The following is a 25,802-nucleotide window of genomic DNA, read 5'->3' on the forward strand; positions in this document are numbered from 1 at the left end:
CTATTGTATAAATTCACTTGAATCAGTGTAAAGTGCTAATTTCAGCACAACCACTAAAAATACAGAGAATACTTTAAAATGAAATGGAATAGGAGTCACAGGGATAAAAGTGTGAAAGAGTTTGGTGTAAAACCTAAATCTCTGAAGCAACTTCTCTATAGGTAACAATGTAAGCGGTAGAGAGCAGGACAAAAGGGAACTTGCTAATGTTATCAACAATACAGTTTTGCATTTAAACTAAGAATGAATTAATGCCTACTTGTAGCTGATTTGAAAAGAAGCCTTTCAAATAGTCTCTTGAATTTAAGACTCTAGGAAGGAAAAGTGTTCAACGTGAGATTTTTCTGTTAAACATTAAAGTAGTCACTCCTCATTTCCCTCTACCAGGACTCCAAGTCCCTCTGTAGAAATGAGAAGCTCCTCTATTGGATCAAGTTGATACTGGGAACCTGAACCCTGCATGAAGGTACTTGGTCATTAATACAGAGAAGCTATATTTTGTTAACTCCAATCAGAATATACAAAGGCTTAGAGTGATGGGTATAAGACAGAGGAATGAAAATTTGGGAATATTCAAAGTACAGACAAGATTGGAAACAAACAGGGTTTTATGGTAGCAATTGTCAAATATGATTTTAATAAAGCCAAATTAAGCATATATTGGTAATATATACTAGGGGTATGATCTGTTCAGAGCACAGTGGGGATTGAACCTGTTTATACATAGTCTACTCAATGGAAAAGGTAGAAATACTTTTTTTTAATCTTAGAACCTCTCACTCTCACATCACAGACTGAAGTGCTGCTTTGTGAAATAATGGATTAAAATATGAGTTTTAGACCTCATCTACACTAGAAAGGATTTTCTAGTGAACACTTCTAATGTAGGCACATCTAAAGGAGTTCTTTTGCCAGCACATCATATACTAGTTGCCTGATTGAAATAAATTATGTCAGTAAAAAGATCCTTTTGCTGGAATAACTGTGTCTGCACTAGGGCTTTTGCTGGCACAGTTATGTCAAAGTGAGTGCGATTATTTTCACATTTGTAACCAATATAGTTATGCCAGCAAAATTTAAGTCTAGATTAGGCCCAAGTATTTTTCTTAATGGGGACACAGAATATCACTACAGAAATTAAGTACAGAATATGGACTATGGGAGCAACATATACTTTTTGCCATTTGAGTATAAATTTGCTTTTTTATTATTATAATATACATTCTGCTGAAAGAAAAAATGAATTATGTAAATCACATGCACTCACTGTCTTCTAAAAGATTAGCAGTCAGTTCTGATACACTGTTTTAAAGCTATTGTACATTTTAAAAGGTCTAATTCTGAAATTTACTTAATTGACTGTAACAAACAGAATGGAAATGGGGAAGAAATATTTGGTGGATAAATGTTTTGCACAGGTAATAAGGCTGGCAGAATTTCATCCTTTTTAAGAACGGCTAAATGGGTTGTTTTAAGACTTTAGTTTTTGATGGATCGCTGGCTATTAAGTTTTAAAAACCATAACATTTAATCATTTTGGTTTTTTTACTTCTTAACATTGCCAGAAGGTCATTTTTACCTCACATAGCAACATCCACATCCTAACACTAAAACAATAATGATCCAGGAGCAGGGCATTTCTTATTGACTGGCTGGGGGGAGGTGATGGCCTGAGGCACTGCTCAGAGACATTGACCCCAGCTAGTTTTACAGGGCATTGCTAGAAAGAATGAATACTTTGTTCGTTAGCCAATCAAATGGTTGGAATCATTTCTCAATATTGCATTGGACATATGACAACTTATAGAATTCAGAAGATGGTTATTTTTTGAAGTGCCTATGTGTGCTCTCGCTAAGACAGCCTCTAAAGAAAAACAACAAAATCAGATGAAGCAAAATGCTGGACAATGTAGCACTTTAGAGACTAACAAGATGGTTTATTAGATGATGAGCTTTCGTGGGCCAGACCCACTTCCTCAGATCAAATAGTGGAAGAAAGTAGTCACAACCATATATACCAAAGGATACAATTAAAAAAACTAGGGTTCAAACTAGGGTGGCTAATGTAGTCTTTCGAACTTGCAAATGAAGCCCAGGATTTAAATATCCCGGGCTTTATTTGCATGTTCCTGGGTGCCACCATTTTTAAATGCCCCATAGTTTGAACTACCTGCCCGCGGCTACACGCGGCACGGGCGAGGTATTTCGAATTAACACTCTTAATTCGAACTACCGTTACTCCTCATTGCAGGGATATTTAAATCCCGGGCTTCATTTGCAAGTTCGAATGACTACACTAACCACCCTAATTCAAACTAGGGTGGCTAGTGTAGACATACCCTGAGTGTGTATATTTTTAGAGCATTTCCCTTATCAATACTCATTCTAAAAGGCTAGTCATATGTTTCTTCAAAAAGGAATTTTTAGCAGTAGTACTAAAGCAGCTTCTGCTGACTTTGGCCATTAAGGGGTTTGTCTTTTCCAATAAACAAGTACAGCTCTTTGCTCTTTTCCAGGAGGGGTCTGGTGGAGTATTCTGGAAAGTGCTTTAATTTTCTCCTATCTCTTACCCTGAGGCAAAAGTTTTAAAGATCTTCTTGTAGTCTTCATAAAACTGTGAAAATTGTCCTTTTCTAAGGGGATCAATAACTTACACTCTAAACCAAAAGAATTCTTCTTGTGTAAGTACAAATTTCCCATCTGCCTTGCTGGCCATGCCATGACTTACTGTTTGTCAAACTTGGCTGTAAAAGTAAAACAAACAAAATAAACTATGGGTTTATAAAATGCATGAAACGAATACAGCATGACACTAACATAGTTTGACTGGTCGTTCCACAATCAATAGTTTTTAAACACAAAACATGAAATATCTTACCACATGTCTCCTCAAGGTCCTCATTTGTCACTAGAAACATTTGATGCACAGATTTACTCCTAGAAGCTTCATTGTATTTAATATTGGGGTAACAGTCTCAGTTATACATTGTTACTTCAGATAGAAGATGGGTTCTTTTGAAATTCAATTTCCTCCTACAACCATTTGAACTTAGTGACATTAGAGTCTCTAGTGTTCTATCAAATTAGTAACAAAACCCTTAAAAAAAGATACTGTGACAATAACCAGCTGCAAAGCATGCTCTTTTGGGGCCATATTTTTGCAGGTTTCCTTAACTGTGCAAATAGTGCAGAAATGCTTACAGAGACTTATTGAAAATGTGGCCTTTCTGATCCTAGCAGACTTGAAAAGAACATTTTCACTAACAATATGAAACCTCAACTGTATATGGCATATCAGCTTCCAGACATACAGACTTTCAGGTCAGAAGCGACCATTGTGATCATCTAGTTTGACCTTTTCCTATACATTGCAGGCCACAGAACCTCACTCATCCCCTCCTGAAATAGACCTCTAATCTCTGGCTGAGTTACTGAAGTCCCCAAATCATGGCTCAAAGACTTTTAAGTTACAGAGAATTCACCATTTATGTTAGTTTAAATTGATCACCATTCTGAAGAGGAAGATGAAAAACAAAACAGGATCTCAGCCAATCTGATCCAGGGGAAAATTCCTTCCTGACCCCAAATAGGGCAATCAGTTAGATACTGAGCATGTGGGCAAACAGTTGACAAGGATCCCATGACTGATTCAATTTGGATTTAATCCTTATGTCATAATACAATACAGACAAGTCTGGTCCAATATCTAGGGCACTTGATCAGGAGTTAGGGAACTTGGATTCTATTTCTGTGTGTAACATTAAGGGACTGCCTACAGAGGGAAATTTAACCACAAAATATACCAGTATAGTTCTGCTATGTGATCTCAGGAAAATCACTTTATTTCTCTGTGCATTCTTCCCCTCCAACAACTTGGCAGTATTTAGCCAGTAAGCTCTTTGTAGCAGAGATTGTGTCTTATTCAGTCCTTTGCAAATGCACCCCTCCATGGTCCCCGATGTAGCCAATTCTGGCTAGCCATGGAAGGGTGGAGCGGCGCGCTGCCCAAGCCTCCCTCTGCCATGCTCCAGCCAACAGAAGACTGTGGCTGATTCCCTCCCTCCTCCCCAGGAGTGAGGCCCAGCCACACCCCAGCCCTGTTCCTGGTGGCAGCATCGGCAGCTGCTCACAAAAAAAAAAAAAAGGCTGGGTGGGTGGAGGAAAGTGGGGGACACAGGCAATGCCGGAGCTGGGGGTGGTGGGAGCCAGCCCCTTGGGCAGCAGAGGGGAGCTGTCAGGCTCCATGCCTGTAGCAAAGAAGATAGGAACCCAGTCACCGCATAACCTTCAGCAGCTCTCGAGGAATTGGGCGCAGCAACTCTAGCTAGGGAGAGCAGCTGCCACCTGCTAGCTCAGTGTGGGGAGTTAAAGTGTCTCTCTCCTGGGTGGAGCACAGGGTGTAGCACCATGCCACTTGCAAGGGGACAGATGCCCAAACAAAAGCTGGAGCAGGGGTGGACAAGAGGCTGCCAGGGGGCCAGATCTGGCCTGCCAAACCACTGGATCTGGCCCATGGCCACCGTGTTGGAACCCTTAGGCAGAGAATAGCTCTCACTTTAAAAAGCCAGCTGTTATTATTTGTATATGTTTTTACAGTGCCTAAAACAATGGGTTCTTGTTGGGACCCACTAAGTGCTCCTGTAATACAAAAACTAACAGCAGCAACAGCTTTGAAGCTGACCTCCCTTAGATGCTGCCAGCCGTGTGTGTCAGGAGAAGGAAGGATGATTTTCTTGCTCAGATAAATATTTTCATTTACAAAACTGCTACATCAAAAGCGAACTGTGCGTATTGGCTATTCTAAACATAGTTCCGTGTTTGATGGATGCTTAAAATGAAAAAGTCAGTTCAGCAACAAAATTGACAGACCACTCCCTGTTCAGAGTAATAACAGCAACACGAAATAGTAAAATAATCCATCCATGGGTATTTCCATGGGTCCCGACTGAAAAAGTCAGTTCTAAATATCTAATCTTCAACTAATTTAAAATTGAAACCCAAATTTTGTAGCTCCTATTTCCATCTCTATTAGTCTTTTCATTACAAAAGGCCCGAATATTTTTTGGGTCTCAAGAAAGTAAGGATGAGAGGTAGAGCTTCTCTCCTTAGATGCAAGAATGAAAACTTAAATAAATAATATGGCAATACTTTTGCCAATTTTAAAGCAGCCTCTCTTGTTATGCACCCATAACAATCCAATTATACTTGCAAAAGTGCACATGCAGCACCTGTAGATGTGTGCGTAACTCAGATTTCTAGTTGTACCACTCCTTAGTCCGAACAAAGAAATAGTCACCCTGCTAGCCTGAAGGCTCTTTGGTGAATCCAGGAGTAATTGAGTGGGAGGAGGGGGAAAGCTGAGCTCCCATCTTGTAGGCAATAAAGTTTTCTGCCCCTATAGGCTTTTGTTTCAGCCCTACCCTTCCCACTTTTAAACTAATATATGCTGGATCTCATATGATGCCAGGGGCACGGCCTGAAAGAGACTGCTCCCCTACGATGAAACTGAAAATTACCGTGCACCTTTTTTCACCTTCCATCCAGCATCCTGGGGGTTGAGGGTGGAGGGTTTATATTAAAATAGTCAGTACTGTTTGTGGGCAGAAGTATTATTTGCTATGGGGCAGGAGGCTAGTTGCCCCCAAACCTTGGTTCCATACACACAATTTTTAAAACAATTTCACAGGGCAGCAGGGTGGCTTAAGGAGGTTGTGGAATCTCCATCATTGGAGATATTTAAGCAGATGAGAGAAACATCTGTCAGGGATGATCTAGATGGTGCTTGGTCTTGCCATGAAGCACTCATAAAACATTAGTGATCCAGGCCTCTGATGATGCCAGTTGTGGATCCCCTCACCTCATCTCTCTGGGGGGGGGGGGAAGGGGTGGAGTTCAAGAGTCTTGCTTCAGTTAGGAGCCATTGGAAGCCCTGAGTAGAGGAAGCTTGGACTGACTCAACCTCAGAAACATTGGTGCTGCTACTGATCTGCACTGGAACAGCCATCTCATGGAGTTTGTGGTGATAATGAATTTGTGGTCTTGCCATTAAACATATTATGGTATAAGGCCCACATCAACCAGTGTTTTGGGGTACAAAACACAAGTGCCCACTCCTGGAAGTGCGTCAGTTTCATATGCAAAAAGAGAGCAGGCATAAATAGAGAACATCTGGGGTTGGGCTGATAATTTGGCCTTCATCTTCTATGTATGTGCACCCAGCAAAAAAAAGGAGCTGCAAATTTGGCCCTACCCAAGTAAATGTGTTCCAAATAATTTCAGACTAATGCAACAATGGGTGCCACCTGCTTAACCATGGCACTCACCTGGCTACTATAGTTATTAACATCAGAAAACATAAAGCAATCCATATACTGTATTGCTCCCATCATGGGCAAAAGCCTGTGTGATTCCTTCAAACTAACCTAATTCTCCTCTTTGGACAGTTTAGACTGAACCCTGACTTGCACAGATCGAAGAGAACTATCGTCAGCCTCTGCATCTCTGCACAATGTTGGTTGTTAACGTTCTCTCAACTGCAGCCGTATCTGCTGAGCCACCCCAATAGCACTGATAAGAGGACCATTCTGTAGCTTATTCATTTACTAAAAAGTATATTTTGCTGCACTGAATGTCCCTTGCATCCTGACTACTAGAGGCATTCAGCACATCTTGTTAAACCCGGCCAGATTCTAGCCATATGACAAAAGTAGGGCATGTAAGACCCTGTGCTTCTGGGAGATGTCTTTTCAGCACTTCCATGCAGCATCTACATAGGACCATCTCCAAGCAACCACTGACTTGGCCCATGTATCCTTTCCAATTTTTAAGTGATATCATTGTCCTGATCATTGTCCCTTCCTGCCCCAATGGCTATTTAAGCACAGTCACATGCTACTATGCATCTACTCACTTGCGTTCCCCTCTTCTTCTGTAATCATAGAGACAGCAGAGTCTCAATGAAAAAAGCAAAGTTCTCAAGGTACATCCACACTAGCCCCCTAGTTCAATCTAGGGAGGCTAATGAGGGTGACCGACATTGCAAATGAAGTGCAGGATTTAAATATCCCATGATTCATTAGCATGTTCTCGGCCAGTCGCCATTTTAGAAATTGACTAGCCCAAAGTAACTGCCTGCGTCTACACGCAGCAGTGCAATGGGATTCCGAATTAAAGCCCTAAATCGAATTAGCTGTTATTCCTCCTGAAATGAGGTTTACTAGCTAATTCGATTTAGGGCTTTAATTCAGAATCCCGTTTCACTGCTGCGTGTAGACGCGGGCAGTTACTTTGGGCTAGTCAATTTCTAAAATGGTGACCGGCCGGGAACATGCTAATGAAACATGGGATATTTAAATCCCATGCTTCATTTGCAATTTCGGTCGCCCTCATTAGTCTCCCTAGATCAAACTAGGGGGCTAGTGTAGACATACCCTCATAGAATAAATCTCAAGCTCAGCTAACAATTTTCTGTTGATATCTCCATGTTTGCAACCTTAAACCAGAATAATTTGTATATCATACAAAGCTAATGGCACTATTCCAAAACACAAGATGATATTTTTAAAAACCATGCTACAGGGAAGTCAATCATTTGTCTGAAATCCAGTGATATGCTGATCTCTCCTTCTATTGATAGCATGGCTAGTTCTGACAGGTGTTCCTAGGACATACTGTAGTTGAACAAAATATGTCTTTATATGCTCCAGTTTTGAAAAGCTGTGTTCTGATGAGGCAACTGTTAAAGGGACTGTCAGCATTAGGAAGACCAGATTATTAAATTTACTTCAGGCATCCAAGAGCACGGTACGAGTCTAACAGAAGAGTTTTCTCAACTCATAACATCTCTGAGGGTATGTCTACACTACAGAGTTAGTTCGAACTAACTTAGTTCGAATTAGTTAATTCGAACTACCGCGTCTAGAACTAAAAACTAGTTCGAATTAGCGTTTTGCTAATTCGAACTAGCATGACCATATTGAGTGGACCCTGAACAGGGCTTAAGGATGGCCGGAAGTAGTGCCGGCAGGGCATCAGAGGAGGACTTAGAGCGTGGAGATGCTGTCTCAGGCTAGCCGAGGGCTGCGCTTAAAGGGACCCGACCCCCACCCCGGACAGACAGTTCTCAGGGGTGCCCCGCTTGAAAACCAGTCCTAGCTTGGAGTGCCCACACTGGGCACATCACAGCACTCGGCCATCAGACCTGCTGCACTTGCCGCAGGCTGCCATCTGGGGAGAGGTGGCAATTGGAGGGCTGCAGGAGAGCTTCCACCCCCAGAAGCCCACAGAGTCAGCCCAGTCCTCCCCATCGGGGGCTCGTACCCCATTCCTCCCTCACCTCCTTCCACTTACCCTTCCCTAGCCCCCTTCCTGATGTACAAAATAAAGATAACGTTTCTTCCAACATTGACTCTGTCTTTATTGAACAAAATTGGGGGAGACTGGGAAAAGGAGGTAGGAGAGGGGAAGAGAAAGGCTGGGAGAGGGGAGGGCAATTAACATGATCAGGGGTTGGGAACAGGTCCCAGATGAAGAGAGGCTACAGAGACTGGGACTGTTCAGCTTAGAAAAGAGGAGATGGAGGGGGGACAGGATAGAGGTCTCTAAAAGCAGGGGTTGAGTGGAGAGGGTGCATTCAGAAAAGTTCTTCATGAGTTCCCATAAAGAAGGACTAGAGGACACCAAAGGAAAGGAATGGGTAGCAGGCTTCAAACGAGTAAGAGAAAGTTGTTCTTCTTCCCAAAGCAAATAGTTAACCTGTGGAACTCCTTGCTGCAGGAGGCTGTGAAGGCTACAACTAGAACAGAGTTTAAAGGGAAGTGAGATCAAGTCATGGAGGTTGGGTCCATGGAGAGCTATTAGCCAGGGGGTAGGAGTGGTGTCCCTGCCCAAAGTTTGTGGAAGACTGGAGAGGGATGGCACGAGACAAATGGCTTGGTCACTATCTTCGGTCCATCCCCTCCAGGGTCCCTAGGGTTGGCCGCTGTCGGCAGACAGGCTACTGGGCTAGATGGACCTTTGGTCTGACCCAGGACGGCCATTGTAAGCTCAGGGCTTAGGGTCGGGGGTTTCAGTGGACCCCCTTGATTTTCATGCACACCTGCTCCTGGGTGGCCAGGCTGGCAGCTCTCCTGCCCTAGACGGCCACTTTCCTGTGCCTAGTGCGGAGATCGTGGACGAGGTCCACGATGTCCGCACTAGACCAGGAAGGTGCCCGTCTCTTGCGGTCCCGGGCAAGCTCCCGGGAGCCGGCAGCCTGGTCCCGGGAAGAGGGGGTGGGCTGGGGGACATCGGGTGAGTGGCTCTGTGCCGTGCCAGGTGCAGGGTCTGCTGGCTGGGTGCTAGCAGGCTTGCACCTGGCACGGGCACCGTAGCCAGCCCGTGCCCCTTTAAGAGGTCCGGGGGCCGGGAGGGGGGCAATAGAGTTTCCCTGGTGTTGGCCAGAGTGGCCACCAGGGAAAGCTGGGGAGGGCTAGCCTCCCACTAGTTCGAATTAAGGGGCTACACACCCCTTAATTCGAACTAGTAAGTTCGAACTAGGCTTAATCCTCGTAAAATGAGGTTTTCCTAGTTTGAACTAAGCGCTCCGCTAGTTCGATTTAAATTCGAACTAGCGGAGCGCTAGTGTAGCACCTATGAATGTTAGTTCGAACTAACATCCGTTAGTTCGAACTAACATTGTAGTGTAGACATACCCTGACAGCTATATCAGAGCTGACCATGTGATATTTTTATATGTTCCTTAGACCAATTTAAGAACACTAAATGTATCTGTGTTCCCTGAGGACCCGAAAAAGTTCCCTATAAATTTTAAATATTCAACTGCAGTGGTATGGCAAATAGTTATTCCTGAATTCTTCTTCTGCAACGATTCTATGCTTACCCACACATCCATAATTTTATGGACATTTTGTTCATTTCACCTAGATTTCTGTCAGTGCTGCAGTGATTGACAAGTATTTTGCAAACTCTATCACATCATTTAAGGCCCCCTCAAAATCCTCTTCTGCCCTGCTGTGGCTTCTAGTGTGTTTTCTGAAATAAAGTGTTTGCTATATCAGTTTGCACATTGGGATTTTGCATGATGTTGCTTATTTCATGGATTGCCAGGAAATACCATTTAGAACTATAAGAACACAGAGAAAATTATTTCATCCACTAGAAAAGTGTGCCTTCTAAAAGAGCTTGTTGTACATCATTGTAATATCACCTCAAAGATTTTACACTTTCAATCTTATACTCCCACACTGTTAGAGAAGTTGATTTTAATGAGAGACTCTAAAAACTCCCATCAACTACAGGTAGATAATTTAGTGTAAACTGATGATTTAACAACAAATCAGAAGGATTAAGCTATGGCAACTAAGAGTTACATTAAGGCTATGTCTAGACTACGCTGAAGTTTCAAAAGAGGATATCTTCTTCTGATCTCACTTTCAAAAGTGGAGCTTTCAAAAGTGAAAGTAGTTGGGACAGAGTTTTTTCAGCAACCCCCCCTTTTTCGAAAAGCCACTCTTCCTCCAAAAATGAAGTTTATGCAGCTTTTTGAAAAAGAGGTGCTGAAAAAAAACCCATTCTGACTACTTTCACTTTTGAAAGCTCTGGTTCAAAGATTGGAGCAGGAATTTGCATATCCTCTTTCAAAACTTCAGCGTCGTCTAGATGAGCCCTCTGTTTTGATTATGCGAATAAGTAGTCCATACACCTTTGCTAATGTCCATTCACGCTAATACCATCAGATCCTTGATCTCTGTAGTCACAGAAGGCAGTCTCATGATTAATCATGCAGAAGGGAGAGATTTTCCAGTTTTAATGGCACATGAGCAGCACACCAAAGATGCACTGCTGCCATGAATCAGCAATCTCAAGCAAAACTGATGGGCCCATGACAGTGAACTTCCAGAATGTGAGCATAACATTTTTTTTTCACAAAACTCTCTTGCATAGTTTATAATCTTCTTTGATATTCCTCAACAAGACCATCCATCTACTAATATATTAAATTCTGAATACTTGTGCTGTGGGAACAGCGTCATAGTTATCAGCATGGAAGAGGCCCATTTGAATCCCTGAAATCCCAATATTATCCATCAAGTACCTCATTTTTTATCAGATAAGCTCTTTATTCAACTTTCATACTATTGGTTCTTTCAGTTCGTTCCAGGAATGCTGGGACTCCATGTAGTGTTGGAGCAGAAACTTTATATGGCTTTGGTCCTAATGCTCACTTAACAGAGAGATTTGTTTTCTTCACTTTCATGTATTTGCAGTAGGAATGCTCTCATCTCCCAAACATATTTATTTGAATCTCCCATCTGATAATTTTGCTTTTCAGTTCTTTCACCCAATCGCTATGAGTTTTCAATTATAATGGCCAATGGCTTTTCAATCACTTCAGCCAACTCCCACAGCACCCTTGACTGCATTAAATCCAGCCCCAAGGATTTATGTGTGTCCAGCTTTTCTAAATAGTTATTAACCTGATCTTTTTCTACTGAGGGCTGCCCACTTCCTTCCTATAATGTGCAGCCTAGTGCAGAAGTCTGGGAGCTGACCTTGTCTGTGAAGACAGAGGCAAAAAAAAAAAAAAAACCCTGTTGAGTACTTCAGCTTTTCCCCCATAAATTGTCACTAGGTTACCTCCCTCATTCAGTAAGGGTATGTCTACACTTGCCCCCTACTTCAAAGTAGGGAAGCAAATGAAGCATACCGAAGTTGCAAAGCAAGCCCGGGATTTAAATATCCCATGCTTGATTTGCATGTTCCCGGCCGGTCGCCATTTTAGAAATACACTAGCCTGGAGAAACTGCCCGCATCTACACACGGCAGTGAAACAGGAGTCTGATTTAAAGCCCTACCTCGAATGAATTGGTATTCCTCCTGCAATGAGGTTTACCAGTTAATTCGAATTAGGGGCTTTAAATTGGACTCCCGTGTCACTGCCATGTGTAGATGCGGGCAGTTACTCTGGGCTAGTGAATTTCTAAAATGGCAACCGGCCGGGAACATGCAAATCAAGCGTGGGATAGTTAAATCCCGGGCTTGATTTGCAATTTCGGTATGCTTCATTTGCCTCCCTACTTTGAAGTAGGGGGCAAGTGCAGACATACTGTAAGGGTCCCACACTTTCTGTGACCACCCTCTTATTGCTAACATGCCTGTAAAAACCTCTCTTGTTACCTATCAAATCCCTTGTTAACTGCAATTCCTAGTTCACTTTGGTCTTCCTGATTACACCCTTACACGTATGAGCAATATATTTATAGTTTTCCCTAGTCATTTGCCCAAGTTTCCACTTCTTGTAAGCTTTCTTTTTGTGTTTAAGCTCTTCAGGGATTTCACTGTTAAGCCAAGCTGGTCGCCTATCTCATTTGCTTTTCTTAAAGCACATCAGGATGGTTTGTTCCTGAACTTTCAAAAAGGCTTCTTTAAAATACACCATCTCTCCTGGATTCCTTTCCTCTTTGTGTTAGCATCCCAGGGGAGCCTGCCTGTCGGTTCCCTGAGGGACTGAAAAGATGATTTTTCGAAGCCCAGTGTCTATATTTTGCTGCTCTCCTTTCTTCCTTTGGTCAGGATCCTGAACTTGACCATCTCATGATCACTGCTGCCCAGGTTGCAATCCTCATCTACTTCCTCTACTAATTCCTTCCTATTCATGAGCAGCAGATCAAGCTGTGCATGGTCCCTGGTTGGTTCCTTCAGCACTTGTACCAGGAAGTTGTCCCCCACATTCTCCAAAAACTTCCTGGATTGTCTGTGTACTGCTGTATTGGTCTCCCAACAGATGTCAGGGTGATTGAAGTCCCCTATGACAACCAGGGCCTGTGATCTGGAAGCTTTTGATAGTTGTCTGAAGAAAGCCTCATCTAAGTCATCCACTTGATTTGATGTCGAAGACACCCACCACAACATCACCCTTGTTGCCCGCACTTCTAAACTTAACCCAAAGACTCTCAGCTTGTTTTTCTCCCTCTATATACTGGAGCTCTCAGCAATCATACTGCTTTCTTACACACTGTGCAACTCCTCCACATTTTCCCCCCTGCCTGTCCTTCCCGAACAATTTATACACTTCTGTGATAGTGCTCCAATCATGTGAATTGTCCTGTGAATTCTCCAGTATTCCAGTCAATTCGCAGGTCTTTGACTGTGCCAGGATTTGCAATTCTTCCTGCTTATTTCCCAGGCTTCTTGCATTCATGCACAGACACCTTAGATAACTAGCAGATTGTCCTACTTTCTCAGTACAAATCAGGGGTCCTCCTCTCTTGCACCTTCCTCCTTGTATTTCTTCCTGGTATCCCACTTCCCCACATACTTCAGGGCTTAGATCACTATCCTCTGACAAACCTAGTTTAAAGTCCTACTCTCTAGGTTTGCCTGACTGCAAAGATGCTCTTCCCTCTCTTCATTAGGTGGATCCCATCTCTTCCTAGCAATCTTTGTGCCTGGAACAGAATCCCATCGTTGAAGAATCCCAAACCCTCTCATCCTGAAGATTTATGGTGCCCTATATGGTACTATTAAACTGGTGCCCCTCTGCCCAACAGCAATCTGGTAGGAGGGGGTTGACGATTTTTTAGATGTAATTTTATACTCTTTGGCAACAGTCTAATGAAATATTTTGAAGCAAATGTTAAGCTAAGGTCCTGTAGATTAAAACAGTAAATTCAGAAACTGACAGGATATACCTGGGGTTGGCAAATGCTTGTTAAATGGCTTCATTACCATTTGAATGGCTCTTTCACAGGTACAATGTTCTGCTAATAGTCTGGAAGGCTTTTTTATTCTGGAAGGCTTATTTAAGTTAACTAGAGCCTCTCTGGAGGAAGAGAAGCAGAGCCACAGAATAGGAATAAGAGGAGGTGGGTGGACATTAAGACCCAGCAATGCCCCAAATTTTCAGATGCCTGAGGCAGCTGCATGTTCTGCGTATGGGTAAGGACAGCCATGGCCTCAGGGGAACAGACAAGAGTCATAGGTGCTGGTGAGCAATGCAAGTCCTGGCCAGAGGACTCTAGAGAAGCAGGGAGTGGTCATACAGTCATCAGCTGGCGAGAAGTGGTGCTTTGAAGGGAAAACTGCCACTTTTCTCCAGCCATTGGCTGCACAGCTGCCCACTGCTCCTCTGGGCCCTGCATCTGCCACTTGCTGCCTCTTGGTGAATGGTCGCTGGGTGCAGCATGTGTGGGGGGCAGCTGGGAGATGGAGTAGCCACATTGAGTTGGCACAAAGCCCATAGGGTGTGTGTGGCTTGGAGATACCAAGAAGTCCCCTTTAGAATCTCTGCCTACCTCCTCATCCTCCTCTAATTAAACCTGAGCATTCAAAGTTAAATACAAAATTATTTCTACTCTTTTTCATTGTTAATATACAGAATTTCAGCTACAATGGGTTAAATAAGCTTTTGTGGGCTAGCTTGGGAACCTAACTACCATTTACAACATTGTTATGATGGGAAAATGTATTCTGAATTCCAAACAACCAGCTTACAAATGAACTTATAAAGCAGTTCATAAGTTGGGGACTTCCTGTATAGAAGTTCAGTCTCTGGCTGGAGCCTGGGCTTTGGGACCCTCTGGACTTCTCAGGGTCCCAGGCCCAGGGACAAGATGCAGCCCAAATGTCTACACTGCAGTTTTGTAGCTCCACAGCTAGAGTCTCATGAGCCTGAGTCAGATGACACAGGACACTCACAGGTGTTTAACTGGCCTGTGGACATACCTTATGCAAAGAGAGGACCAAAGCTCTGATTTACATTGTGAAAAGAGACTTAGGATGAAATTAACTGAAGTCTGAAGTTTGCATGAAATCAAATTTCTCAGCAAATATGTCCATTCTTTCCTTTCTGCCACTCAAAGAACGCAGTATGAATTTGAACAAATTCGGGAGACAACAAAGCCCACCCAGCAGCAGTTTTACTGGCTGCGTGGAGAACATCCACATTAAGACACAAACACCCTCCTCTACATCACAATAATTCTCTCTTGTGTTATCCCACCATGTGACTAACCCAAAATATTTCATAGCAACTTTCTCAGGTATTAAAACCACTGCATGTAGTTCAGAAAGCAGAAGCCTCTTAAAGCGTTTGCCCTCCATTATTCTATCAGAGGGACTGGGTTTGTTTCCTCAAGAAATAAGCTATGGGGCCTTCTCCAAACACCTGCATATTAGCCAAATACCCGCATTTGCAGCAGCCCTAATGCCTGGGATCCCTCATTTCTTACTACTTTGAAATAGCATGGCCTTAATGGACCCTGCCTACTGGGGCCTCCTCTGGCTGCAGCTTCTCTCAGGATACATTTAAAGGAGGTTCCCAACAGTGTAGTGGGGGGTGGGGTGGGGACAAGAGAAGCAGCAACCCGGAATGATGATCAGGGAAAATGACTGGAGATCACATATATGAGAAAATGGAAAGTGCATGTGAGAGAGCCAAGAGCAATGGAACTCCTTCCATCCCTTCAAATGTCCACCCCTGGTTAGAGGGAAGTGCCTGTAAAAGGGTTCTGCAAGCTCAGCCTAGAGTCGATTATTAGTTTTGACTTAATCACCAAGCTCTGCCCACAGCACTTATTTTGTACAAGGCCCTGGAAAACCTGGCACTAGTCTCTGAGTCAAAGCTGTGATAATTTTCAGAATTTCCTTTGAACTGTAGATGACTTTCACCCAAATGGCAACTGAAAGGGCTTATTTTCTAAGGAATTAATGCTTAATCCTGCACGTAAGCAGTTTAGTTCATAGTCCCTTTGTCTGAAAAAGAAATTTTGCCTAAAACCGTGTTACAAAGCAAAAGTAGTTACATATCAATTCTGGTTTAGTTTTAATATTTATTATAGCTAGATAATTTTCTTTATTGTAAATCACTTTTGTGTCCTCATCTTTGCTTGAGCAGATACTGTCATTCTTTGCTTGTTAATTAAGTTCACTCACACAATGCTCATAAAGTGTTTTTTCCCCTTTTTAAAAACCTAACAAAACAATACCATGTCTACTTTAAACACTTTTCTATAGGAATGAACAGGATTGTAGAAAAACAATTTCTGCAAGTCATAATTATACAGAGCATTTCATAATAAGCATCAGGAGATTTCTATTCAGTGAACAAAAATCTGTTCTCAGTTAGCAATGAATTTGCCATTATAATGATTATGGTTCTTAGTTTAATTCACAGACAAATTTTAGAAAAACTTCTGTGAGCAAAGCAGAATTATGCTGTTAGAAGCTGAGTTTTGCATATCCATGTGTAACATAATCAACCTCTAAGATTCCATAAAAGTCAAGTAGGTTAGAATCATAGAATCACAGAACACTAGAACTGAAAGGGACTTCAAGAAGTCATCGAGTCCAGTCACTTGTCCTCACAGAAGGACCCAGTACCTTCTAGACCAATGTTTCTCATCCTTTTTAAAAATAAAGTACCACTTTTTTAACAAAAAAATGTAAGTACTCCCAGTACCTAGTTTTCAGACACACAATTTTTTTTTCTACCATTGCAACACATTTGTTTAAACAACTTGATAGTAGCTAGATGGGCGATGAAATTTTTGGGTGTAAAAAGTCCAAAAATAATCAAGCGCTGTAAAACTTAAAACAAAAATTCAACAAATTTCAGTTGTGTAGATGTGCCCCCCCAGACTTCTCTCAAGTACCTTTAAGAGTTCTTATATCACTGGTTGAGAAACACTGTTTTAGACCATCCTTGATAGATGTATGTGTAGCCTGCTCTTAAATATCTCCAGAGATGGAGATTCCACAACCTCCCTAGGCAATTTATTGTAATGTTTAACCACCCTGACAGGAAGTTTTTCCTACTGTCCAGAATGTTGAAGCAAAATTCATAGTAAAAATAATAAGTCTTATAATAGGGATCGGAGGAGGAAAAGTTATTCCTCAGATCTGTGGCTACAAGGATCCATTTCAATATAGTAGTTGGCTCTCGGAAATGCTACCATTTTAGCATTTAAACAGTTGTAGATGCTACTAATTCTGAATTGGTCTAATACAGAAAATGCTATAATATATATTCTGTGAAAGCTGCAAAATTATGCTTTTCTCAGAGGTAGAGTCAATTCCATATGGCACTCAGAATCGTCAAGGACTCAAATTAAGGATGTTCATTAAAATCAAATTTATAAATTTAAGAAAATTATTTTCACATTCACACTCCCACCTTTGATTCACTCCATCGGGTTTTGGTAATGCAAGAATCTCAGAACAGTAGCACATCTTCCACATGCAGCAATATCTAGTTCAAATAGGACGTTTGCTATGCATTTAACTACAACTACTTGATTTTTGATATTATAACACTTTCTCTAGAAGTTACTTGTATTCACACTTCAAGAATGAGAACTGAGAATGAAAAGAAAGTATAATAAAACAAAGAATGGAGATGAGATGACAGGAAAACTATATACCATTTGCTTTCAATAAATGGAAGAATAATACAAATACAGTAAACATGAGGAAGTAAAAAGAAAAAAAGTTTTACCCTATTTAAAAAGTATATTTAAATATGTAGGAAATTGTTCTTATAGTTCTGATTTCATGGAAATATATCAAATATATTTGTACACAAGTATTTCTTCCCTCTTTGTTCTTGTACACTCCTGATAGGTGAAAGAGATTACATTATAGTTTATTCTCTCACTTGCTGGTGCTCTCTCTCTCTTGCAATTCCTTAATTCTACACATAACAATGAAACTTCCTCTGAGGTAAGCAACTAGTGTTCAATAGTCAAGGCATTTATTTGTGCCAACACATGGACTGATTAATCCTGGATTTCCTACTAGCAGCTGGAAAAGATGGATATACAAGAGAAAAAAAGTGTATCCTAAAAATGATTTCAACATATTGAATGCCATTGCCTAAAACTCTGAAGATTCTCTCATAAATTAGATGTGTTCCTACTGAGTCAGGAAGAGCAGTTCCTTGAACCTGAGTCTCTTACAGCTTACAGGAGTGCTCTAGCCATTACAGACAGCATCAAAAGTTTCAGAGAGGTAGCAGTGTTAAGTTTGTAACTAAAAAAACTTAAAAAATAATGAATAGTCTTGCAGCACCTAAGAGACTAACAAAACATGCAGATGGTATCATGAGCTTTCATGGACACAACCTGATTCTTCAGATGAATGAAGTTAAGGGATCCAGTTTCCAAATAAATAGCAGAGAAAGAGAAGGGATTGGAGAGAGTAGGGAGGTGGAGAGAGAAGGAAAAACAAGGGAAACATTACAGCATCAGTCTTTCTCTTGTGGCTTCTTCTTCCTGCCCCTAGTTGGAGATATTAGAGTATCTGTAAATGATACATTATTTTCTAGGTGAGTGGAACACTGACTGACACTGCAGATCAGTGTTCACCTATGTAGTGGTCAATTGCGGAAGAACTTTGTACGTGCTAGTTTAAAAATAAATAAACTAATTTTAATAAATTAATGGAGACTGCCTACCTCCCAGAACTGGAAGGAACCTTGAAAGGTCATTGAGTCCAGTCCCCTGCCTTCACAGCAGGACCAAGTACCATCCCCAACACATTTTTGCCCCAAATAGCCTCTGCAAGGATTAAACTCACAACCCTGGGTTTAGCAAGTCAATGTTCAAACCACTGAGCTATCCCTCCCATCCTATAGTGAGGCCTGCATTCTTTCCCACCTTTCCCTTTTCCCTATATCTGATGAGCCAGAAGCAAGTCTTTGGGAGCATACGCCACTTAAGATAAGCATTGTTGTAGCAAGAACAAGTATGAGATAAGGGTAAAAGGCAAGAACGCATAAACAATTCTGTTTACCCTACCATACTGATCACGTAAACAGGGCCAAAGGACAAGAAGATCCAGATCAGAACCAGATCGATAACTAACAGCTAAGCTCTACATCAGCACTAATGAGTAAGTCCTGGAAATTTCCAAACTGCCAAACAAGGCAGGAAAACTGTATTTAAAGACTATGTATTTAAGGCTGCCTCAGAGCCTAGCAAATTGGACTTCACCAATGGGCTTTGGGTACCAGCGCCTCGGAAGCTGAGACAACCTCCCACTTCGTCCGCAGCCTACCCGGGGTCCCAGGTTTGCAAGAAAGGATGTAAGATATGCCGCTTCTTTGTTATGTTGTTCTTCCATTTATGGGGCACAACTGTTAGCTGTCAGGAAATAAACTACTTGTATTTAACAGATACCTGTGTGGTGTCCTTTCTACTTTGGGAATTCAGTGTCGGACCTTAGACTTACTCTGGCCAGCTACAACCTAGGATAGGGGAGGCCCAGTTTAAAGTCCCTGCTCTGTTGGGAATCTGAGCAGGGCCTGGAACCTAAGTCTCACATATCCCAAGTAAGTGCCTTAGATATCAGCCTGTTGGCTATTCTGAGAGCTCTCTCCCATGAAAAATTCTGAGAGGTCTCTGAAGTCCTGGCAAAACGGAGATTATATTTACTTGGCAAGCCTTAGCGTTATACAGGCAGTCCCCGGGTTACGTACAAGATAGGGACTGTAGGTTTGTTCTTAAGTTGAATTTGTATGTAAGTTGGTACTGATACATATTGTAGGGGAAACTCTAGCCAAACATTTCTCCAGAGCTCAGTTTTATTCTCCCACACCTCACTTCCCTCAGTCCTTTATTCTCAAGCTGAGGTGTCTGCTGAGGAAAGCCGCTCCGCGTCTCCCTGGTCTGCTGAGGAGGGTGCTAGCTTCGCGTCTCTCTGGTCTGCTGGGGGGAAGCAGCTAGTGCTGAGTTGTCTCACCCCGTCTGTAAGTAGGGATCCGATGTAAGTCGGATCCATGTAACCCGGGGACTGCCTGTAGTTTATTTGGGGTATAACTATGTCCCCACTAGGAGAGATACTGATATAATTATAACCTCATACCCAATAGAAAGCATTATTTTGATACATTATCAGTGCATAGGCCAGGCCTAAGTTTATGGGACTTAAATCCCCTGCTTCATTTTAAAGACTCTAGGCATTTCACAGGTCATTCTATGAGTATGTATCTGATCTAACATGACCATTGGTTATTCTCAGGGATGAGTAGTTCTGTCTGGGTGAGCAGAGTTTTCTTAACCAAAACTCAACTCCCTTACCTCCCTCGGATATGCAATATTGATTTATTGACAGTCCACAGTCAGTCTGTCACAGGTTACTCTCTTCTGGTACTTAAAAGTAATTCTTGACTGGACTGAATATTGGTAAGGATTTGTAACAATTGATGAGTGAATGATAATGAAAATAAGGTAAGTACAGTTTGTATGGGAGTCACTGTATTAACTGTTTTAAGTCTCTAACCATACTCAATATGAATTAGAAGTACACAGAGGACTGAGCAGAACTAGACTGAGCTAAATGCTTGTGAAGGGAGAAATCCATTCCATCCATGTCAATTGTGAGTTTTCAGACTCTGTAAAGTTGGGGAGTAGATTGTTTGGGGAAGTTATTTACATTCTGAACCTAGCACAAAGGTGCTTGGCTGATGCACAGCCATCTCAAAAATACTATTTTAATAGGCTAGAAGAGTGGCTGTACCACATCTATGCCAGCTTCATGGGCCATTGTGGCCAGTATTCAATTTTTTTCCATCCACTGGTAGAATAAATTTCATTATGTGCACCAAGGCATGTGTGGATGTGTGCCACCAAAAGAAATTGGCAGCTGTGAACAGCTGTGGACGCTCTGCTAATCAGCTGGGTAGTGCCTGAATTTCTCCTGGGCAGCCCCTCTAAGTACTCAGCTTACTGGGAACACTGATTGGGGCCACTGGATCTGTCCTTGTTTTCCCCCAAACATTCTGGAAAGGGTTCATACTGGAGACACTGGTGCACAGACACCCAACATTAACACTTAGCCGAGAGGCTTTTCACACAATGTCAAAATCAGTACAACAAAACAAGAATTAACATGTCTCTTTTTTCATCTGTTTGTGTGATGTCTGTGTACCATCCATTTAACCAAGTTTGCTATTGTGCAGATTTTCTTTTGAGGTCTTAAGTGGGTGTTTTTTCTTTTTATACTAGCAGATGTACCTGGTGTTGCTCGGGTCTTTAACTGAAGGATTTAAAAAAAATGAAAAATACACGTGTTATTTCAATTATTGTATTTTTCACAAATGAGGGAAAATGAAGGCTGAAGTGAGAATTAGGAGGTGTGGAGGGGTAGAGGATAGATAGTTTATGGCAGAGGGTTGGGAGGTGTCAGGGCAAGGGGAGGGAAAGGGGGTAGCTCATGGAAAGGGGAGGGGGTGCTGAAGTCAAGGCAGTAGAGGGGCTCAGGACAGGGAGCTGGGAGGTCAGGGAGGATTACCAGGGCTGCCATTGGCAACAAGATTGGTGCTGCTCCAGCAGCAACTCCTCTCAGAGAGCTGGGGCAGCGCTTCTGTGTCAGCAGGTCCCCACAGTTGCCCTTCCAAGTGGCCTGTAGGCTATCTGGGGGAAGAGGCTCCGAGGACTGCTTCCTCTTGCAGCAGCCCCCCTAAAGCCTACAGACTGTCTGAGGGGGAAAGTCTTCAGGGGCTGCCCCCTCCTCCAGCAATCCCCGCCCCCCCTCCCCACGGCCTGCAGCCTCTCCATGAGGGGGGCAGACAGGATCCAGGTTTGGAGAAGAGGGGCTTCTTTTTTGTGTGCTGGCAGGCATGATGGCAGAGCCCCAGCTCTCCTGGCTGATCTCTTTGTGCTGCAGCTGCCCCCAATGGCCACACTCAGTGTAGTGTCCCTCCCCTTTCTGTGCCCCTTCCTTTTGTGTTCCTCCTCTCTCTGTTCCCGCACTTACCATGTTATGGGAAATAGTCCCATTCCTGTCACTTCCCATTTTCCAGGCACAACCAAACCCTGACTTTGGTTTAAGTTAGGGTAAGAGAAAGCCGTATATCAAATTTGGTAATCTACCTCTGACAGTTTAGGAGTTCTTGAACAAATGGACAAACAGATGCACAAACAGATACACTCTAAAATACATATATAGATTTTTGTAAACTATCTGCATATTCTTTAATAAAATATATTCCATACATCAATAGTTATGAATCTATAAATTGGAGGCTTTCAATACACATTAGCATTCTTATATTTGAGTTGTACTCACCTGGTTGGGAAAGTCAGCCTTCAGTTCAGTGATACTTTTACACCAATATTCTGCAGTTTTCTCACTGATGAGCTCAATGTTTAAGAAAGAGCCTTGACCTGGGCCATATATGGGGCCCGATGTAATTCCACGTATAATTCTTGGAGAAACATTGGTTACAATGTCCTGTTAAAACAATAAAAATACCTTTCAGATTGACTTACAAAGTAAAAACACAAAAGCCACATTCCTACAGTCTATTTATATGCTACAACATATTAATGAAAGGGAAAACATCCATTTAAAAACCTACTTCCATCCAAAAGGGTTATATGTACTTTTATTATACGTAACACATAAGATTAGAGGCTGGAGTAAAAAATATGTTGTTTCCCCCCCCCTCCCCAGTCTGATTGCTTTGTGCATTGGTAAGTTGCAGATCTTCTCCTGCCCATGCTGATCACAGAAACTATGGGTATGTCTACACTAGAAAGTTAGTTCGAACTAACGGACGTTAGTTCGAACTAACTTTCCTATGCGCTACACTAGCGCTCCGTTAGTTCGAACTTAATTCGAACTAACGGAGCGCTTAGTTCGAACTAGGTAAACCTCATTTTACGAGGACTAACGCCTAGTTCGAACTAGCTAGTTCGAACTAAGGGCTGTGTAGCCCTTTAGTTCGAACTAGTGGGAGGCTAAGGCTTCCCAGGTTTCCCTGGTGGCCACTCTGGCCAACACCAGGGAAACTCTATTGCCCCCCTCCCGGCCCCGGAGCCCTTAAAGGGCCACGGGCTGGCTACTCACTTTGTGCCAGTTGCAAGGCTGCCAGCACCCGTGCCTGCACAGCCTGCACCTGCCACAGGATGAGCCAGCCATCCGAGGGCTCCCAGCCCTCCACTGCTCCCCACGACCAGCCTGGCGGCTCCCGGGAGCCTGCCCGGGGGCGCAAAAGGCGGGCGCCCGCCTGGTCAAGTGCGGAGATCGTGGACCTCATCGAGGTTTGGGGGGAAGCCTCAAATGTCCACGATCTCCGCACTAGCCACCGGAACGCGGCCGTCTATGGACGCATGGCTGCCAGCCTGGCCGCCAGGGGCCACCAGCGCAGCCGGGAGCAGGTGCGCTGCAAGATTAAAGACTTGCGGCAGTCCTACTCCCGGGCCTGCCTGCCAGGGGCTGACCCGGAGGCCTGCCCCCACTTCCATGCCCTGGACCGCATCCTGGGGCCTCATGCCGTCCCTGCCCCCCGGGACGTGATTGACCCCGGGGCAGAGGGACCGCTCCTGGACACCGAGGAGGAGGAAGAGGGCTCTGAGAGCCAGGAGCCTGCTGCCAGCCTTCCCAGGACCCGGGACCCCCGAGGCACCCCACAGAGCCGCTCGCCTGCATCATCAGAGGCCGGGGAGGCATCCACCTGTGAGTACCCTCGTGTTCCCCTTATGTGTACGGGGGGCTGGGGCGAGAGGGAGCCCCGGGACCGTGCGCCTGGGCCTTGCCCACTACGGAGCAGCAGCTGGGGATCCTGCAGGGGCCCTGGCCTTGCAGAGGGGAGCTGGGTTTCACACACCTGGGCCCCTGGGGTAATTGACCGCTGGTCTTCTTGCACCACAGCTGCAGCACCGGGGACTGCAGGGCGCACCACACCGCCTGCAGCAGCCGCCCGCGCCCGGGCAAGCAGGACAGCCAGGAACCAGGAGGACTACCAGAGGCGGCATCTCCGGTTCCTGGACCGACAGCTCCGTCTCCAGGACCACTGGGTCCAGGAGGACCTCAGGCTGCGCCAGAGGAGTCTGGAGGCCCTGGAGGAGCAGGGCCGTGCCCTGCGAGGCCACCTCCAGAGCCTGCTAGACCGCTTTCCATTTCCTCCTCCCCCTGCTCCCCCTCTTGCTCCCCCTCTTGCTCCCCCTGCTCCCCCTCTTTCTCCCCCTCTTGCTCCCCCTGCTCCCCCTGCTCCTCCTGCTCCTCCTGCTTCCGCTCCTGCTTCCGCTCCTGCTTCCTCCACACCCCCTGTCCTCTCTGCCCCCCCCTCCACAACCATTCCCCACCGACGCCCCCGGACCCGCAGTGTGGCGAGACGGGAGAGGCACCCAGACTCCCACCCCTGAGCTTTCCTTTCCCTTCCTCCCTTCCCTCCCCTCCCCTTCCAGCTCCCTCGTCCCAGGTTTCCCCCTCCCTTCTCCCACCTTCATTCCTCCCTCCCCCACCCCAGTTCTCTGAAATAAACAGACGTTTTTGTTTGAAAAACAGGTGTCTTTATTGTACAGTAGATAGGGAGGGGAAAGGGGAAGGGGGGGGGTAGGGTGGAAGAAGGCCCCGGTGGGGCATGCAGGGAGAGGTCAGTCCTCCTCCTCCTCCACCTGGAAGCTCTCCCGCAGGGCTTCCCGGATCCGGATGGCCCCCCGCTGGGCTTCCCGGACGGCGGCGGTGCGGGGCTGACCGTAGTGTCCAGCCATGCGGTCAGCCTCAGCCATCCAGGCTGGCAAGAAAGCCTCCCCCTTCCGCTCACACAAATTGTGGAGCACACAACATGCCGCCACCACGGGAGGGATGTTGTGCTCGGCCAGGTCCAGACGGGTGAGGAGGCATCGAAAGCGGGCTTTCAGTCGCCCGAAGGCCCCCTCCACCACGATGCGGGCCCTGCTCAGCCTGTTATTGAAGGCCTGGCGGGAGGGATTGAGGTGTCCCGTGTAGGGCTTCATGAGCCAGGGCTGCAGTGGGTAGGCGGCATCCCCCACCAGGCAGACGGGCATGTCCACGTCCCCGACCCTGATGTGGCGGTCGGGGAAGAAGGTCCCGTCCTGCAGCCGCTGGCACACGGAGGAGTTCCGGTACACCCGGGCGTCGTGTGCTTTGCCGGACCAGCCCACATTTATGTCCGTCAACTGTCCCCGGTGGTCACATACGGCCTGCAGGATGACGGAGAAGTACCCCTTGCGGTTCACGTACCGGGACGCCTGGTGTTCCGGGGCACGGATGGGGATGTGCGTCCCGTCGATGGCCCCCCCGCAGTTGGGGAAGCCGAGGGCGCCGAATCCCCGGATGACGGCATCCGGGTTGGCGAGGCGGACCACCCTGCGGAGCAGCACCCGGTTGATGGCCTTGACCACCTGCGGAGAGAGACACAGCAAAGCGTCAATCAGTGGGGCGCCCGGGTGGCTGGGAGCGTGCGTGCCCTGGCAGTGCCCCGCGCCCCACTCCCGGAAGCAACCCCCCTGGCGGCGTGTAGTACGGCCGGGACAGCCCGACCCCTCCGGTGCGGGGCGCTTTCGCCTCCTCCCGCCCCCCCCTTTGTCCCTGGGGCGGCCCATCCCCTCCTCGCAGCCCCCCTCTCCCCCGGCTCGGTGGCCGACGAGCGCCGTACCTGCATGAGCACTGCTCCGACAGTGGATCTCCCCACGCCGAACTGGTTCCCGACGGATCGGTAGCTGTCCGGCGTGGAGAGCTTCCAGAGGGCGATGGCCACCCGCTTCTGGAGGGGGATGGCGGGCCTCATGCGAGTGTCCCTTCTTTGCAGGGCAGGGGCGAGCCACTCGCAGAGCTCCAGGAAGGTGTCCCTCCTCATCCTAAAGTTCTGGGTCCACTGTCGGTCGTCCCAGTGCTCCAGGACGATGCGGTCCCACCAGTCGCTGCTGGTGTCCAGACGCCAGATGCGGCGGGGCACGCCGGTGCCGGGGCGCCGCCGCGGCTCCTCCACGGCCCCCAGGGCGGCCAGGCGGAGAGGCAGGGGGCTGACGTTCCCCAGGTGGTGCCAGGCAGCCTCG

At 45.3% G+C, this 25,802-nt stretch overlaps 1 protein-coding gene across 6 annotated transcripts in view; it reads right to left on the bottom strand.

Moving 5' to 3' along the window:
• DPYD (dihydropyrimidine dehydrogenase) overlaps positions 1–25,802 on the bottom strand; it is a 680,031-nt gene that overhangs the window by 184,974 nt on the left and 469,255 nt on the right. For all 6 annotated transcript variants that reach the window (XM_075936591.1, XM_075936588.1, XM_075936587.1 and 3 more), the window contains one exon: positions 22,066–22,230. In XM_075936591.1, coding sequence (XP_075792706.1) covers positions 22,066–22,230 — 165 coding nt within the window. The remainder of the gene's footprint in view (positions 1–22,065; positions 22,231–25,802) is intronic.

Source organism: Pelodiscus sinensis, chromosome 9 (assembly GCF_049634645.1).
Source record: "Pelodiscus sinensis isolate JC-2024 chromosome 9, ASM4963464v1, whole genome shotgun sequence".
In the NCBI taxonomy this organism is placed as follows: domain Eukaryota; kingdom Metazoa; phylum Chordata; order Testudines; family Trionychidae; genus Pelodiscus; species Pelodiscus sinensis.